This window comes from Hemitrygon akajei, chromosome 1, assembly GCF_048418815.1.
Source record: "Hemitrygon akajei chromosome 1, sHemAka1.3, whole genome shotgun sequence".
NCBI classification, from domain to species: domain Eukaryota; kingdom Metazoa; phylum Chordata; class Chondrichthyes; order Myliobatiformes; family Dasyatidae; genus Hemitrygon; species Hemitrygon akajei.
The window spans coordinates 68,629,770-68,648,682 of record NC_133124.1 but is presented as its reverse complement, the minus strand read 5'-3'; the positions used below and the strand labels follow the sequence as shown (position 1 = coordinate 68,648,682).

Sequence of the window (18,913 nt, the reverse complement as noted above, 5' to 3'; positions counted from 1 at the left end):
TCTTGTTTCTAAAATTCACAAAGAGCAGGGTGTCCCAGAACAAATTCCTGTGGAACATCCACTGGTTGCAGATCTCCAGGTAGAATGTAGTCCCTCAACTACCACCCTCTGCCTTCTGTGGGAAGGCCAATCCTGAATCCATACAGCCAAGTTTCCCTGGATCCCATGCCTCCTGACTTTCCAAATGAGCCTACTATAGGGAAACGTCAAACGGCTCAGTAAAATCCACATATGCCACATCTGCTGCTCTGCCTTTGTTTTGTCAATTTGTTTTGTTACTTCCTTGAAGAATTCAGACAGGCTCCTGAGGCACGACCTGTCCCTCACAAAGACATGCTGACTAATGCTAATCAGACTATGCTTCTTTAAAAGATCATAAATCCTGCCTCTGAGAATCTGCTCCAATCTATCAGCAACAATCATTGGTCTAAGTTCCCAGGGTTATCCTGATTACTTTTCTTCAATGAAGAGTTAACATTTACCACCCTCCAGTCTTCTTGTACAACTCCTGTGGCCAGTGAGAATGCAAAGATCATCAGCAAAGAGAGAGCAATCTCTTCTCCTGCTTCCTGTAGTAACCTGGGGTATATCCCATCAAGCCCCATGGAACTTTTTCAAAAGTTTCAGCGTATCATCTCTCTTAACATCGATATGTTCCAGCATATCAGCCTGTCTTTTGGTGACCCCACATTAGCCAAGGCCCTCTCACTGGTGAATACTGAAACAAAGTACACTTTAAGGCCTCCCCCACCTCCTCTAATTACAGGCACATCTCCTCTTTTATCCCTGGTTGGACCTACCATCACCCTCATCAAACAGTGGGGACATTATGAGGAGACATTCCCCTTTCCCTCCTCACTTCCAGCCCTGGATGCTTACCTGGTTGGTGATGTTCTCGTTGTTGTGAATGAACGTCTCGAAGTTGACATTGGGATCCCAGGGGTCGTTCTGCAGGTAGAGGCTACTGCTGCAACATTCGTTCTCCTGGAATTTAGTGACAGCCAAGTGATACCTGGAACAGGGAGGCCATCACTGGAGCAGAGAGCAAGTGTGGGTGGGGAGCTTCTCATAGGGCGAGGGAGAGGAGCAGTGGGAGGAGAGGGATGATAAGAGGGTGAGGAGCTAATATGCGAGAAAAGGAGGGAGAGTGAGAGAAGGAGAGAGGAAGTGGAGGGAGGAAGATTAATTATTTACGGTGTGAGAGGACGAGGGAAGGAGAGGAAGTGAGAGAGGGTGATGGGGAGAAGAGGGAAGTGAGAGGGAGGTGGGGAGGACAAGAGACAGGAGGTGACAGAGAGCAAGGGAGGGGGAGGAGGTAATAGGGAAGGGAGGTGGGAGGGAGGGTGAAGGGGAATGCAGAGCGAGGCAGGTGGAGGAGGTGAAGGAGGCAGAGGGAGAAGATAAGGGAGGGTGAGGGAAGGGGAAGGTGAGGGGGCAGCTGAGAGTGTTTACAGGGAAGGGGGAGACAGGGAGGGTGGGGTAGAAGGGGAGGGGCAGTGGGGAGTGAGGGCTCACGAGAATGGGTAGGGGAAGGGTTGAGGGGGAGGGAGTGTGGATGAGTGGGGAGGGGGTGGAGAGCATGGTAAGCGGCTTAGAGGAGTGGGCGAGTGATGAGGGGAGGGAGTGGGTGGACGAGATGGGGTAGGGGAGGGAGTCAGGGAAGGAGGAGGCCTGGCGAGGGAGAGCAGTTGGGAGGGGGAATGATGGAAGAGGAGGGTAGAGGAGTGGGGGGAGGAGAGAAAGAGAGAGAGGGAAGGAGACTGAGAGAGTGGTGGGGAGAGACTGAAGAGGAAGTATTCACATGGGATGAGGGAGGGAAATGGAAGCAAACAAGATACGAGAGAGAGAAGGGGGTATGGCAGGAGGAGGGAAAGGAACATAATGTCTGAGAGATGGAGGGAGAGAGAGTTTGAATAGGGTGAGGAGAGAAATGGATGCTGTGACAGAGAGAGGGAGAGTGTGAAGGGGACAGAGTGGGAGAGAGGGTGATATGAGGTGGGGTACCATGTTCCAGAAGGTGAGATCACATGGGATGCAGGTGAGCAGCCAGTTCAATACAGAACTGCCTTGGTGGTTGTGGTCAGAGAGTATGGTGGAGGGTTGTTGTTCACTCTGGACCAGGAGTGCATCACAAGGACTGGTGCTGGCTCCACAGTTTTCACATATATTAACAATTTTGGTGAGAACGTAGGTAGCATGGTCAGTAAGTTTGTGGATTGCATAGAAAACTGGCAAAGGTCATGGTGGTTTATACAGTAGATAACAAATAGGAGAAATTCTGCAGATGCTGGAAATCCAAAGCAACACACACAAGATACTCGAGGAACTCAGCAGGTCAGGCAGCAACTATGGAGATTAATAAACAGTCGATGTTTTGGTGTGAGACCCTTCTTCAGAACTGGAAAGGAAGGGGGAAGATGCCAGAATAAAAAGGTTGGGGGTGGGGAAGGAGGATTGCTTGATCAGTTGCAGATATGGAGGAGGAAATGGAAGAGGGAGTTTATTCCAGGCATGTGTGAGGTGTTGCACTTTGGAAGATCAAGTGTAAGTGGACAGTACACTGTTAATGGCAGGACCCCTATTAGTGTTGATGTACAGAGGGATCTTGGGGTCCAAGTCCATAGCTCCTTGAAAGTGTTAATACGGTGTTAAAGAAGACATAAGGGAGACTTGCCTTATTAGTTGAGGCACAGGAGTTCCAGAGTTGGGAAGTTATTTTGTAGCATTATAAAACTCCAGTTAGACTGCATCTGGAGTATTCAGCTCTGGTTGTCTCCTTACAGGAAGGCTGTGGAGATGGTGCAGAAGAGGCTTACCAGGATGCTACCTAGACTAGAGCGTATGAGCTACAACACGAAGTTGGACAAACTTGGGTTGTTTTCTACGGAGCAGCGGAGACTGAGGGGAGATCCGATAGAGGTTTATAAAATTATGTGAGGCAGAGATAGAGCAGACAGCCAATATTCTTCTCCGCAGGGTAGAAGTGTCGAAAAGAAGAGGGCATGTATTTATGGTGAGAGGGGTAAGTTCGAAGTAAATGCTGGGGGCAAGATTTTTATTTTTAAAAACAGTGTAATGAGTGCCTAGGATGTGATGCATGGGGTGGTGGTAGATGCAAATATAATACAGGCTCTTGGATAGGCACATAAATGTGCAGGGAATGGAGGCATATTGACATTGTGTGGGTAGAAGTCATTAGGTATCATTAGCTTTAATATTTTGGCACAACATTATGGGCTGAAGGACTGTACTATTCTATGTGATACAACATGAGAAAAGGTCCTTTGGCCCACCAGGTTCATGCTGACCAAGGTTCCCATCTGATCTAGTCCCATTTGTCTGCATTTTCTGAACCTTTCCTGTCTATTTACATGTCCAAGTATCTTTTAAATGAACTTTGCTCGTTCCACAGCCCCACCACTGTCTGGGTGAAGAATATGCTCTCAGGTGCTTTTTAGATCTTTTACCTCTCACTATTTTGTGTGCCCTCGAGTTATTGATCAGTCTTGACTTGGTGGGCAGAAGGGTGTGTTCCTTGACACCACACCCAAACTCTGAGCTCGACTGGAGGGTCTTCCCATTGATCTCAGGTTTATGAAGTGTCTGATGCCACACCTGGAATTTGCTCCTGATTGGACAGTGACCTTACCTTGCCCAGGTAATTGCCTTCTCCTCCTCCCAGTCGCGAGGCAGGACACGGTCAGCCTGGGAGTTGATCTGGATGCGATAAGCCCGTGGGTGCTGCCACTTGTTCAGCTGTGTAGGGTTGTAGAAGACCAGATACCTGGGCAGCGGTTTGCGGAAAGCAAAGGCAGCTGACCGCTCACGTGCCCTCTGTACCCGGTCCAGTCGAGGCTGCACAATGTGGGCTCCTGGACTCCAAGGGTTGCTGATGTTCTCCAGCTTCAGCTCCAACGTTTCAAAACTGTTGTGGGTTCCTGTGGACCACAAGACCATAGGACATCGGAGTAGAATTAGGCCATTCAACTCAGAGTCTACTCTGCCATTTCATCATTTATTATCCCTCTCATTCTCTTGTCTCATTTCCATAAGCTTTGCCTCCTTAATAATCAAGAACCTAGCAAGCTCAGCTTTAAATATATCCAATGACTTGTCCTGCATAGCCTTCTGTGGCAATGAATTCCACAGATTCACCAGTCCCAATACTGACCCCTGTGGAACCTCACTGATCAATGGCATCTAACTAGAAAAAGCTCCCTTTATTCCTAATCTCTCTCTCCTGCCAGTTAGCCAATCTTCTATCCATGCTTATGTTTCCTGTAATACCATGGGCTTTATCTTGTTAAGCTTACTCACGTGCAGCACCTTGTCAAAAGCCTTCTGAAAATCCAAGTAAACAACATTCACTGACTCTCCTTTGTCTACCCTGTCTGTCTGTCCCTTAAAGAATTTACAGATTTGTTAGGTAAAATTTGCTCTTAAGAAAACCATGCCTTCAGGTGCCTCCAAGTATCCCAAAATCACATCCATAATAATGAACTGCAATGTGTTTCCAAACACTGATGTTAGGCTAACTGGGTTAGAATTTCATTTCTTCTGCCTCAATCTTTAAAGAGTGAAGTGACATTTGCAATTTTTCAGTTTTCTGGAACCATTGCACTGTCTAGTAATTGTTGAAATATCATTATTAATGCCTCCACAATCTTTTCCGTTACCTCTTACAGAACCCTGGGGTGCAGACCATCTGGTCCAGGTGACTTATCTATTTTCAGACTTTTCAGATTTCCCAAACTTTCTCCTTAATGACAGCAGCTACACTCACTTGCATCCCATGACACTCTAAATTCTGGCACACTGCTGATGTCTTCCACTGTAGAAGACCGATGAAAAATACTGATTAATTTCATCCACTGTTTCCTTGTCCCAAATTATTCTCTCTCCAACAGCTTTTTCCAGTGGTCCAATCTCCACTCTTGCCTCCTTTACTCTTATATACCTGAAAAAAACTTCTGGTGTCCTCTTTTATATTATTGGCTAAACTACCTTTATATTTCATCTTTTCTCTCATTATGGTTTTTTTAGTTGCCTTCTGTTGGCTTTTAAAAGCCTCCCAAATCCTCCTACCAATTTTTGCTATATGAAATGTCCTCTTTTTTTCTTCTGTTCTGTTGTTGACTTCCCTTGTCAGCTACAGTTGCCTTATCCTCCTCTTAAAATATTTCTTCATCTTTGGGATGTATCTAGTACTTTCTGAATTTCCCCCAGAAGCTCTAGCCATTGCCGTTCTGCTGTCATCCCTGCAAGTGTCCCGTTCCAATCAACTTTGGGCAGCTCCCCATGCCTCTGTAATTCCCTTTACTCCACTAGAATACTGATACATCTTACTTATCTTGTCCCTCTCAAACTGCAGGGTGAAATCGATAATATTATCAATCCAGACATCTACTACATCAATCCAGAACTGCCTTTGTTTTACCCCTTGATCATGATCCCACTAAGGAGCACCAGGACATTGTCTCCCACACCATCACCAACCTTATCAGCTCTGGAGATCTCCCATCCACTGCCATCAACCTCATAATTTCCACACTTCCTGTTTCTACCTCCTACCCAAGATCCAGGTAGATCCATTGTCTCAGCTTGCTCTTGCCCCACCGAACTCATTTCTGCATGCCTTGACACTGTTTTATCCCCCCTTGTTCAATCCCTTCCCACCTATGTTGGTGACATTTCTCACACTTTGAATTTTTTCAATAATTTTAAGTTCCCTGGCCCTCACTGCCTTATTTACACCATGGATGTCCAGTCCCTATATACCTCCATCCCCCACCAGGAAGGTCTCAAAGCTCTCCACTTCGTTTTGGATTCCAGACCTAACCAATTCCCCTCTACCACTACTCTCCTCCGTCTAGTGGAATTAGCCCTTACTCTTAATAATTTCTCCTTTGTCTCTTCCCACTTCCTCCAAACTAAAGGTGTAGCTATGGGCACTCGTATGGGCCCCAGCTATGCCTGCCTTTTTGTTGGCTTTGTGGAACAGTCCATGTTCCAATCCTATACTGGTATCCGTTGCAACATTGACTGCATTGGCGCTGCCTCCTGCACACATGCTGAGCTCGTTGACTTCATTAACTTTGCCTCCAACTTTCACCCTACCCTCAAATTTACCTGGTCCATTTCTGACACCTCCCTCCCCTTTTTTGATTTTTCTGTGTCTATCTCTGGAGACAACTTATTTACTGATATCTGCTATAAGCCTACAGACTCTCACAGCTTCCTCTTCTCACCCTGTCTCTTGCAAAAATTGCCATCCCTTTCTTGCAATTCCTCCATTTCTGCCGCATCTGCTCTCAGGTGAGGCTTTTCATTCCAGAATGAAGGAAATGTCTTCCTTTTTTTAAAGAAAGGGGCTTCCCTTCCTCCACCAACTCTGCTCTCAAACGCATCTCTCCCATTTCACGTACATCTGCTCTCACCCCATCCTCCCGCCACCCCATGAGGGATAGGGTTCCTCTTGTCCTCACCTACCACCTCATCAGCCTTCAGGTCCAACATATAATTCTCCGTAACTTCTGCCACCTCCAACAGGATACCACCATCAAGCACATCTTTCCCTACCCCCCGTTCTGCTTTCCGCAGGGATCGCTCCCTACGTGGCTCCTTTGTCCATTTGTTCCCCCATCTCTTCCCACCGATCTCCCTCCCGGCATTTATCCTTGTAAGCGGAACAAGTGCTACACCTGTCCTTACACTTCCTCCCTCACCACCATTCACAGGTGAGGCAACACTTCACCTGTGAGCTGGCTGGTGTGATATACTGCGTCTAGAGCTCCCGGTGCGGCCTATATACAGTATTGGTGAGACCCGACACAGACTAGGAGACTGTTTCGCTGAACACCTACGCTCTGTCCACCAGAGAAAGCAGGATCTCCCAGTGGCCACACATTTTAATTCCACGTCCCATTCCCATTCTGAAATGTCTATCCATGGCCTCCTCTACTGTCAAGATGAAGCCACGCTCACGTTGGAGGAACAACACCTTATATACCGGCTGGGTTGCCTCCAACCTGATGGCATGAACATTGATTTCTCTAACTTCTGTTAATGCTCCTCCTCCCCTTCTTACCCCATCCCTTATTTATTTATTTAGGTTTTTTTTCTTTTTTTCTCTCTCTTTTCTCTCTCTGTCCCTCTTACAATCACTCCTTGCCTGCTCTCCATCTCCCTCGGGTGCTCCCCTCCCCCTTTCTTTCTCCGTAGGCCTCCCGTCCCATGATCCTTTCTCTTCTCCAGCTCTGTATCCCTTTTGTCAATCACCTTTCCAGCTCTTAGCTTCATCCCTCACCCTCCTGTCTTCTCCTATCATTTCCGATCTCCCCCTCCCACTTTCAAATCTCTTCCTATCTCTTCTTTCAGTTAGCCCTGACAAAGGGTCTTGGCCCGAAATGTCGACTGTACTTCTCCCTATAGATGCTACCTGGCCTGCTGCATTCCACCAGCATTTTGTGTGTGTTGCTTGAATTTCCAGCATCTGCAGATTCCCTCGTGTTTTCCCTAGTGGGCTAAACCACAAGCTGCACTAAAAAGCCATGTTGTAGCTATTCTACAAATTCCATCTCTAGGGATCCAGCACCAACCTGATTTTCCAAATTTACCTACATATTGTAATCACCCATAACTATTAAAACATTGCCCTTATTACATACCTTTTCTTTCTCCTGTTGTACATTGTATCCCACTTTGTGGCAACTGTTCAGGTGCTTGTATATAACTCCCATCAGCCCTTACAGTTTCTTAATTCTACCAACAAGGATTCCACATCTTCTGATCCTCTGCCACCTCTAAGGATTTGATCTCTTTTTTTTAACCAATATAGCCTCCCTCATCCCTCTACCTACCTGTGTATTCTTGGATTTTAAGCTCTCAACTATGATCTTTCAGCAGTGTGGAATATCAAGATCAGCAGCTGAGAACTGGTCCCATGCCCAGATCTCCCAGATGAACTGGGCATCTGGGAGGATCTAGGACGCAAGGAAGAGGGAATCCAGATCACCAGGGTTGAGAGGGGCTCCCCAAAACAAATTCAGCCTCCCAAATGCTTATCAAACCCCCCAAATGCCTTAAACTTCCAACACCCTGCAAAAACACCTGTGCAGGGTGGCAGGGGCAGTGCCCAAGGAGCATCACACTGCAGGAGTGGCTGTACTGAGGCAGCATCAAACTGTGGGAGTATGGGACTGGGGAGAGTCACACTGTGGGAGTATGGGACTGGGGAGAGTCACACTGTGGGAGTATGGGACTGGGGGAGAGTCACACTGTGGGAGTATGGGACTGGGGGAGAGTCACACTGTGGGAGTATGGGACTGGGGGAGAGTCACACTGTGGGAGTATGGGACTAGGGGAGAGTCACACTGTGGGAGTATGGGACTAGGGGAGAGTCACACTGTGGGAGTATGGGACTGGGGGAGAGTCACACTGTGGGAGTATGGGACTGGGGGAGAGTCACACTGTGGGAGTATGGGACTAGGGGAGAGTCACACTGTGGGAGTATGGGACTGGGGGAGAGTCACACTGTGGGAGTATGGGACTGGGGGAGAGTCACACTGTGGGAGTATGGGACTGGGGGAGAGTCACACTGTGGGAGTATGGGACTAGGGGAGAGTCACACTGTGGGAGTATGGGACTAGGGGAGAGTCACACTGGGAGTATGGGACTGGGGGAGAGTCACACTGTGGGAGTATGGGACTGGGGGAGAGTCACACTGTGGGAGTATGGGACTGGGGGAGAGTCACACTGTGGGAGTATGGGACTGGGGGAGAGTCACACTGTGGGAGTATGGGACTAGGGGAGAGTCACACTGTGGGAGTATGGGACTGGGGGAGAGTCACACTGTGGGAGTATGGGACTGGGGGAGAGTCACACTGTGGGAGTATGGGACTGGGGGAGAGTCACACTGTGGGAGTATGGGACTAGGGGAGAGTCACACTGTGGGAGTATGGGACTGGGGGAGAGTCACACTGTGGGAGTATGGGACTAGGGGAGAGTCACACTGTGGGAGTATGGGACTAGGGGAGAGTCACACTGTGGGAGTATGGGACTGGGGGAGAGTCACACTGTGGGAGTATGGGACTGGGGGAGAGTCACACTGTGGGAGTGGCGGGACTGGGGGAGAGTCACACTGTGGGAGTATGGGACTAGGGGAGAGTCACACTGTGGGAGTATGGGACTGGGGGAGAGTCACACTGTGGGAGTATGGGACTGGGGGAGAGTCACACTGTGGGAGTGGCGGGACTGGGGGAGAGTCACACTGTGGGAGTATGGGACTGGGGGAAACTGTTGCATCCACTCCTGGATCAGTAAACTGCTGGGTTCGTCCTGATGGTGTAGTTCCTGGACCCAGTGCGAATGAGCGGAGACCACAGTGCTCAGGGCTCACGGACCGGTGGGCTCTGGGCTGGAGGAGGGGTAAACTCAGGAAGTGAACTGTATGGGAGAATGTGTAGTGTTGGGGGCTTAGGGGCAGTTGAGGCATTATTGGTGTGGGGATTGTTTGGGAGTGCTGTAGATAGAAACATCTCAGACAGGGAGGACTAGGCTGAGTTGAATGCGGTGGGGAAGGGCATATATGGGGCAGGGAAGTGTTTGTGGTTAAGGCGTGTGGGAGGGGCATGTGGAGGACAAAGTATATGGGGGTGAGTGATGAGGGATGTGCTGATGTCCCACCCACCTGCCACATCCAGGTCCACCCTGTAGTGTACCAGATGGGTGTGCAGGTTGCCCAGCAAATTCTGTTGGACCCTGATGCCATAGTTGAGCCCCTCAGGAGTGAAGAAGGAGGAGTGGATGTAGCCCGTGGCGTGGACCTTGACCTCCAGCACCCCGTTCTGGTAGAAGATGAAGTCCCAGATATAGTCGTAGTTGAAGACAGTGGATGTGGTTCTCAGCAGCAATACTTGACCCTCCACACCAGCGTAGAAGTTGTAGCCTCCATTGTAGTTATTGTTGAAATGCCTGCGCAGGGGGACCCCAGTGGGAAACTCGAATATACACAGGGCGTTCCTGTAGCGTACAGGTTGGTCACTGTCGAAGAAGTGGTAGGTGTCTATGTAGGTGGCGAACTCCGGGCAGTCAATGCCCTTTGCCAGCTCGTACCCTCTCACCCCCATTCCCCAGGCCACGTCCATGTACTTGGTCTGCATGGTGGCGGGGCTGTGGCCGGAGTAGAAGGCAACAGCTTCCTGCAGGCTAACCTCATAGGCGATGGGCTCACCATTGAATTGGATGTCAAAGAGCTGGATGCCTGTGGATGAACGGACTCGGAAGGCAAAGCTCCAGCCTCCGTAAAGGACCGAGTTCCCCTTCACCCAGTACCTCTGGCCGTGTGGCTGCCAGGCCTGGGGCCCACGGGTACTGGTTTGGGTTTGGAAGTGTCCGCGAGGACGGTAAGAGGAGAAGAGGTTCTCCTTGTGGAGTTCGGGCAGTTTGACCGTAGCCACCAGCCCTCTGTTGTACTTCTCCACCAACTGTTCCACGCTGTCAAAGTACTGGCCATTGTACCAGACCTTCTCCACGGTCCAGAGCCTGGGGTCAGTGCTCTTGTGGTTGAGCAGGATCTCCAAGCCAATCGGGTGGATGAAGTAAGTGTCCACATCTTGCTGGATAATGAACCAGGACTTTCTGTCCCCTGACTTCTCCCCTCTGGGGGCCACGTCGGTAAAGGTCAGGCAGTGGTCAGTGCAGTTGTGGAACCAGGCGCCGCTGATCTCCTTCAGTAGTGGGGTGGCCACCTTGGTAACCTGGGCCAGCTTCCTGTACAGGAACTGGTACTCGACTGTTGTGACGGGTCGGGATGTGAACTTGATGGAGCTTCTCCCTTTTGGCCTGGCAGGGTGGTGATGCCGGGGCAGAGGCAGTGGTCCCACCACATACTCAGTGACTCTGGGGACTAGCTCGGCACCAAAGAAAACCACCACCCTGGCCTCACGTTTTGGGGGACAGATGTATCCCTGCAGGAACTGGAGCACATCCTGCTTTTTGGGGGGCTGCAGCTCGATGAGGAAGATGTAGTTTTTCCTGAGTGTCAGTGTTCTGGCAGAGGAGAGGTTGAGATGCTTCTGAGCTACCAGATAGTTCCTCACTGCCTGTATCTCGGTGACACTGAGGTCAGCAAACACAGAGGCACGGCGATAGTACTGGAGGGAGTGTGGAGGCGAGCTGGCTTCACCCCACAGTGCCAGGCCAAGGAAGAACCACAGCAACCTCACTGCGCCCAGCATCGCCCCTCAGCTGGTACCGAAGATGTCTTATTACATGTCTTTTCACACCAGAGGCTGCAGGGGGAAGGCAACAAGTTAGTATGGCATTTTATTGTATGGGGGGAGGGGGTAAGGGCTGCACAGGAGAGAATTGTCCATTCCAGTATTTCTCTTTATCCACGAGTCCATACCAACAATTACCTTACCCACCCACTCCCGCCAATCCCATCCCATTCCCATCACCTCCATCCAGATTTCATTCTTCACCCACACAGAGTGTGATTTACAGCGGTTACCCACTGACCTGCACAGCATCCGGTGGAAGGAAACCAGAGCACCCAAGAGAAGTCCATGCAGCCACTGGGAGATTGTGCAAACTTGCACAAAGGCAGTGCCAGAGTTTGGGATCAAACCCAGATTTTTCTAACCTCTCACATGGTAAATATCACCACTGGGTTCCGGAGTCAGAGTTGTATGGAATTCAGTCCACTGAGGTTGTGCTGACATTATTGCTTATTAGTACTAATCCCACTTACCTGCATTAATTGGAATTGAAATTGGATTACAATTCTCACATGGACTGAGCTGCAATGCAAAGCTTAGTTTGCAGACAGTGGGGTGGTGGTGGTGGGGGAGTCATTAAACTGGAAAACAAGCAGAAAAGATTCATGAGGATATTACCAGGCCTGGGGAGTTCAAGGAGAGACACACCAGCAGGTTTTGAAGTCGCCCCCAATTTACTCACCAAGACTCCTACGTTCTCATCCAAATTGTTCATGTGAATGACAAACAATAGCGGATTCAGCATTGAGGGTCGTGCCACACCACTGATTGTAGATTTCCAATGTAAAAAAACAACCCTCCATGTACCTGCACAAATGCGTCTTAAATTTTGCATTTGCACCCGCCTTTACCTCATTCCAGCTCATTCCAGGTACTGACTACACTCTGTGTAAAGAAATTACCATCGCAGGTCACTTTTAAATCTCTGCTGTTGTATCTGTTCTCCGGTTTTCGACTCCTGAACCCTGGGGAAAAGATAATGACCACCCACTTTATCCATACCCCTCATGGTTTGATAAATTTTCATGAGGTTACCTCTCAATCTACCCTTCAAGGAATAAAGATCCAGCATGGCCAACCTCTCTGTATAATTCAGGCCTTCTAGTCCAAACAGCATCCTTGTCAATAGACACTCTCCAGCTTGACAATGTATTTCCTATAATAGGGTGACCAAAACTGGACACAATATGCCAAGTGTGGTTTCTTTAATAACTTAGACAGCTGCAACATAATGTTGCTACTCTGAAATAGTAGACTTGGATAGATTTTAATGGTTTAAGATCATAAGACCATAAGATATAGAAGCAGAAGTCAGCTATTTGGCCCATGGAGTCTGCTCCGCCATTCAGTCATGAGCTGATCCAATTCTTCCAGTCATCCCCACTCTCCTGCTTTCTCCCCATACCCTTTGATGCCCTGGCTAATCAAGAACCTATCTATCTCTGCCTAAAATGCACCCAATGACTTGGCCTCTGCAACCGCTTGTGGCAACAAATTCCACAGATTTACCACTTTCTGACTAAAGTAATCTCTCTGCATCTCTGTTCTAAATGGACACCCTTCAATACTGAAGTCGTGCCCTCTTGTCCTAGACTTTCCTACGACGAGAAATAACTTGGCAATATCTAATCTGTTCCGAAACATTCGGAATATTTCTATGAGATCTCCCCCTCATTCTCCTGAACTCCAGGGAATACAGCCCAAGAGCTGTCAGATGTTCCTCATACAGTAACCCTTTCATTCCTGGAATCATTCTCGTGAATCTTCTCTGAACCCTCTCCAATGTCAGTATATCCTTTCTAAAATAAGGAGCCCAAACCTGCACACAATACTCCGTGTGGTCTCATGAGTGCATTATAGAGCCTCAACATCACATCCCTGCTCTTATATTCTGTTCCTCTAGAAATGAATGCCAACATTGCATTCACCTTCTTCACCACTGACTCAACCTGGAGAGCAACTTTTTGGGTACCCTGCACAAGGACTCCCAAGTCCCTTTGCATGTCTGCATTTTGAATTCTCTCCCCATCTAAGTAATAGTCTGCTCGTTTATTTCTTCCACCAAAGTGCATGACCATACACTTTCCAACATCGTATTCATTTGCCACTTCTTTGCCCATTCCCCTAAACTAAGTCTCTGTTTTCTCAACACTACCCGCTCCTCCACCTATCTTTGTATCATCGGCAAATTTAGCAACAAATCCATTAATACTGTAGTCCAAATCATTGACATACATTGTAAAAAGCAACAGTCCCAACATCAACCCCTGTGGAACTTCACTGGTAACTGGCAGCCAGCCAGAATAGGATCCCTTTATTCCCACTTTCTGCCAATTAGTCAATGCTCCACCCATGCTAGTAACTTCCCTGTAATTCCATGGGCTCTTATCTTTCTTTGCTCCTAATATGTGGCACCTTGTCAAAGGCCTTCTGAAAATCTAAGTACATCACATCTACTGCATCTCCCTTGGCTACCCTGCTTGTAATTTCCTCAAAGAATTGCAGTAGGTTAGTCAGACAGGACTTTCCCTTCAGGAAACCATGCTGTCATGTGCCTCCAGGTACTTGGTAATTTCATCCCTCAACTTCCCAACCACTGATGTCAGCCTAACAGGTCTCTAGTTTCCTTCCTGCTGCCTCCCACCCTTCTTAAATAGCGGAGTAACATTTGTAATTTTCCAGTCATCCAGTACAATGCCAGAATCTATTGATTCTTGAAAGATCATTGTTAATGCCTCTGCAATCTCTCCAGCTACTTCCTTCAAAATCTGAGGGTGCATTCCATCAGATCCAGGAGATTTATCCACCCTCAGACCATTAAGCTCATTGAGCACCTTCTCAGTCATAATTTTCACTGCACATACTTCACTTCCCTGACACTCTTGAATGTCCAGTGTACTGCAGATGTCTTTCACTGTGAAGACTGAGGCAAAATATTCATTCAGTCCCTCTGCCATCTCTGCATTTCTCATTACAATATCTCCAGCATCATTTTCTATTGGTCCTATATCTACCCGCAACTCTCATATATATAGGCTTCCTTATATGCCCTTTCTTTTGCTTTTACTTTGGCTCTGACTTCACTTGTCAGCCACGGTAGTGTCCTTCTTCCATTCAAAAACTTTTTATTATTTGGAGTATATCTGTCTTGCACTTGCTTCATTTTTCACAGAAACTTCAGTCATCGCTGCTCTGCTGTCCTTCCTGCTAGTGTCCCTTTCCAGTCAACTTGGCCAGTTCCCCTCTAATACCATTGTAATTTCCTTTATTCCACTGAAATTCTGACACATTGGAATTTAGTTTCTCCTCAAATTTCAAAGTGAACTCGATCATATTGTGATCACTGTTTCCTAAGGGTTTCTTAACCTTAAGCTCTCTTATCATCTCCAGATCATTGCACAACACCCAGTCCAGCACAGCCGATCCCCTCAAGGGCTCAACAACAAGCTGTTCTAAAAAGCCATTCCTTAGACATTCTACAAATTCTCTCTCTTGAGGTCCAGTACTGGCATGGTTTTCCCAATCCACTTTCATGTTGAAATCCCCAACGATTATCATCACATTGCCCTTCTGACACGCCTTTTCTATCTCCTGCTGGCTGCTGTTTGGAGGCCTGTACACAACTGCCATTAGGGTCCTTTTACCCTTGCCATTTCTTAACTCAACGCATAGAGACTCTACATCTTCTGATCCTATGTCATCCCTTTCTAATGATTTAATATTATTTCTTATACACAGGGCCACACCATCCCCTCTGCCTACTCACCTATCTTTCCTTGGACCATATATCCTTTGACATTCAGCTCCCAATGGCTGCCAACCTTTAGCCAAATTTCAGAGATGGCCACAATGTCATACTTGGCAATCTATAGCTGAATTTCAAGATCGTCCTTTTCATTTCTTATGCTTTATGCATTCAAAAATAATGCACCACGCCTCTATTGTCCTGTGAATCATCCCACTGCCTCATCTCCTGCCTGTCCTTTCTATCACCTCTGTTGCATGTTATCTTTGATTTATTTCTGTTTTTCCCCTTCCTCACCCTATCATTCCAGTTCCCATCCTCCTGCCAAATTAGTTTAAACCCTCCCTAACAGCTCTATTAAATAGATCTTACTGATAGGTTTTACTAATCAATGCCATAATTTTCAGTGATTGGTGCAGTTGAACCATCACTGTTGACTCTGCAGAATCCTCCAGCTCCACTGGCAGGTTAAATGGACATTTGTCAATATCCTGTCCTGGGCCAACACCACTGTGTTTAAAAAAAAAAGTGCTTTCTCACATCTTCTTTGAAGTGACATGCTCTTACCTTAAATACAAACGTACATGTCCTCTGGTGTTAAACTTTTTGACCTTAGAAAAATGACAATATCAATGCTTCTCATAATGTTATAAACCTCTAACAGACCTTCCCTCCACCTCCGCTGCTCCAGAAAAAACAATCCAAGTTGTCCACTCATCATAACCCAGGGCCTCTAATCCAGGCAGCATCCTGATTAACCTCTTCTGCACCCTCTCCAAACCTTGACATAATTCCTGTAATATTGTGACCAGGACTGTATGCAATATTTCAGCTCCAGCCTAATTAGAATTTTATAAAGCTGCAACATAACTTCCTGACTTTTGAGATCAAAGCCTTGACTAATAAAGGCAAGCATGCCATAGCTTGCTTAACCACCTTATCAACCTTTGTAGACACTTTCAGGAAGCTATAAACTTGGACCCCAAGATCTTCAGTCTTCTATCCAAAGAAGGGAGAAGTAAATCATTATTTTCACAAAGTGAGATTATAAAACTTTAGGGAGGGCACTTGGAAAAATGCTGGGTTACCAAAGAAGGTTAACATGGTTCTGTGAAAGGCAAGGTGATGTTTATAACACAAGTTACAGCAGTTGGAGGATACTCGGTCCCTGAAAGCTGCCTCCCCATGCAATATCATTATAGCTGATACCTGCTGCTATCAACTTCTCTCCTGTGCCAGTTAACCATCATCCTCAGTCCACAATTTTTCCACTTTAAATTCCCCCAGTGACCAGACTGCCCAACCTCCAGGGCACATTTGCCATCCTCTGCCAGAAGTTCCTAAGCACTGCACATGTGAACATTTGATGTACGTGTTCGGCTAAGGGGCCAATCCATGGGTTTATGGCTGAATGCACTTAAGTCTGAATCCTCAGTTATTAATTATCAGCCCCAATCTTACACACATCTTCAGTGGATGCCATCTCCTTGGCCCTACATTCATCCTTGCAACATCTAGAAAGTAAAGACATCTGCATTAGACTATTGTTTACCAATTACAGATCTAGCTTCAGTACCATAATTCCAAGCAAACTCTTCTCCAAACTCCTAGACCTGGGGCTCAGCACCTGCCTCTGCAACTGGATCCTTGACTTCCTGACCAGCAGACTGCATTCAGGAAGGACAGGCAGCAACATCTCTGCCACAATTATCCTCAACACTGGTGCCTCACATGGCTGCTTCCTCAGCTCCCTAGTCTCCTCATGAGGAAGTGGGCAGATTCTGCTCTTGCCCTCATCTATAACTTTGTAGAGCATACCACAGTAGTGGGCCACATCCCAAATAATGATGATTTGGAGTATAGAGATGTTAAAAAGATCATTGAGACATGCTGTCATGACAACAACCTTTCCTCAATGTTAGCAAAACTAAAGAGCTAGTCATTGACTTCACAAAGAGAGGGCAGTGCACATGATCTTGTTTATATCAACAGTGTTGAGGTCGAGGGAGTTGAGAGAGTCAAGGTCCTCAGTGAGAACATCACCAATCTAATGTTTAGTCCAACTGCATAGATGCTACAGCCAAGAAAGCTCACCAATGGCTCTACTTCCTCAGGAGGCAAAGGAAATTGGCTTGTTCCCTTTGATCCTCAGCAATTTTCTTCAATACACCATAGAAAGCATCCTATCTGGATGCATCACAGATTGGTATGGCAACACTTCTCCCTGTCTTGGTCAAGTAGCCAGCATAATGAAAGACTCCACTAATTATTGACATTCATCAGTGGAAACATCTCAATGGTGACCCTGTTGTGTCATCTCAGGATCTGATGTGTTTTAATAAGAACACCTTGATGATTTGGAACAATGAACTTAAAGCAGCACAGCACGGATACAAAATGATATCACATTAAACTAATCCCTTCTATCTGCACATGATCCACATCTCTCCAATCTTGCACAGTCATGTGTTTCCTAAAAGCCCATTAAATGCTTTTATACTATTTGTATTCATCTGCACCCTGGCAGCACATTCCAAGCACCCATCACTCTCTGTGTAGAGAAAACTTGCCCCACAAATCTCCTTTGAATGTGCACTCACTCATCTTAAATATATGTCCTCTGGTATTAGGCATTTCATCCTGGAGTAAAGATTCTTACTGTCTCCCTTATCTACACCTTTCATAATCTTATAAACCTCTATCATGTGTCCACTGAGCCACTGACATCCCAGAAAAAAACAACCCAACTTTGTTCATCTTCTCCTTATTGCTCATACTCTCGAATCCAGGCAGCATCCTGACTTCCATTGTCATGGATCAGAGATGACACCATCAAGGACCTCCACCACCCTTTTCTCACTGCTGCTATCAGGAAGAAGGTACAAGAGCCTCAGACCTCACATCAACAGGTTCAGGAACAGTTACTACCCCTCAACCATCAGGCTCTTGAATCAAATGGAGTTACTTCACTCACCCTGTTATTAAAATGTTCCCACAGCCAATGGACTCACTTTCAAGGACTCTTCATCTCATATTCTCAATGGTATTATTTATTTATTTATTTAATCAATCGATCAATCAATTAATCTTTCCTTTTGGATTTGCACAGCTTGTCTTTTGTAGACTGGTTTAATGCATAAGTTGGTCTGGTCTCATTGATTCTGTTGTAATTATTATTCCATGGTTTTATTGAGTATGTCCATAAGGCAATAGATATCAGTGTTTTATATGGTGACATACATGTTCTTTGGTAATAAATTTACTTCGAACTTCAAAGACCAGCATGCTAAACACATTGTTCAGCAGCCTGTCTATTTGCATAGCCACTTTCAGCAAACTGTGCACTTGTAGCAGGTCCCTCTATTCTACATCAGTTCCCTGCCATTCATTGTATAGGTCCTGCCTGGTTTGACTGTCTGAAATGCAGCACCTCAAGTAAATTGAAGTCTTTTTACCATTCCTTACCCCATCTCTCTAAGTGATCAATATCTCTTTGTGATTCAATGTAAGCTTCTTTTACTATCAGCAAGAACCCTAATTTAGCACCACCAGCAAATGTGCTATTTAAGTCACGTATATGTACGTGTAAGTCATTTACATAAACACTAAATAATGGATATCCCAGTGCAGACCCCCTGGAGCACTACACCAATCACAGGCCTCCAGTCAAAGAATTGAACTAAACCATCGCACTCTGCATCCGAGCTAATTCTGAATCCATCACGCTAGCTCCCCCTGAATCCCATGCAACCTAACCTTCTTGATTGGCATGTCATGTAGTACCTTGTCAACGTCCATATGGGCACATTCACTGTCCTACATTCATCTACCCCCTTAGTTACCTCAGAAAACTCCAACAGACTTTTTGAAGTGTCTTCGCACACACAGA

The 18,913-nt window shown here is 46.8% G+C and overlaps 1 protein-coding gene across 2 annotated transcripts in view; it reads right to left on the bottom strand.

Moving 5' to 3' along the window:
- LOC140727502 (diamine oxidase [copper-containing]-like) overlaps nt 1–18,913 on the bottom strand; it is a 28,903-nt gene that overhangs the window by 1,026 nt on the left and 8,964 nt on the right. For both annotated transcript variants that reach the window (XM_073044876.1, XM_073044886.1), the window contains exons 2-4: nt 9,689–11,291; nt 3,650–3,938; nt 880–1,012 (exon numbers count right to left, since the gene is read on the bottom strand). In XM_073044876.1, the coding sequence (XP_072900977.1) occupies nt 880–1,012; nt 3,650–3,938; nt 9,689–11,237 (1,971 nt within the window). In that variant the 5' untranslated portion in view covers nt 11,238–11,291. The remainder of the gene's footprint in view (nt 1–879; nt 1,013–3,649; nt 3,939–9,688; nt 11,292–18,913) is intronic.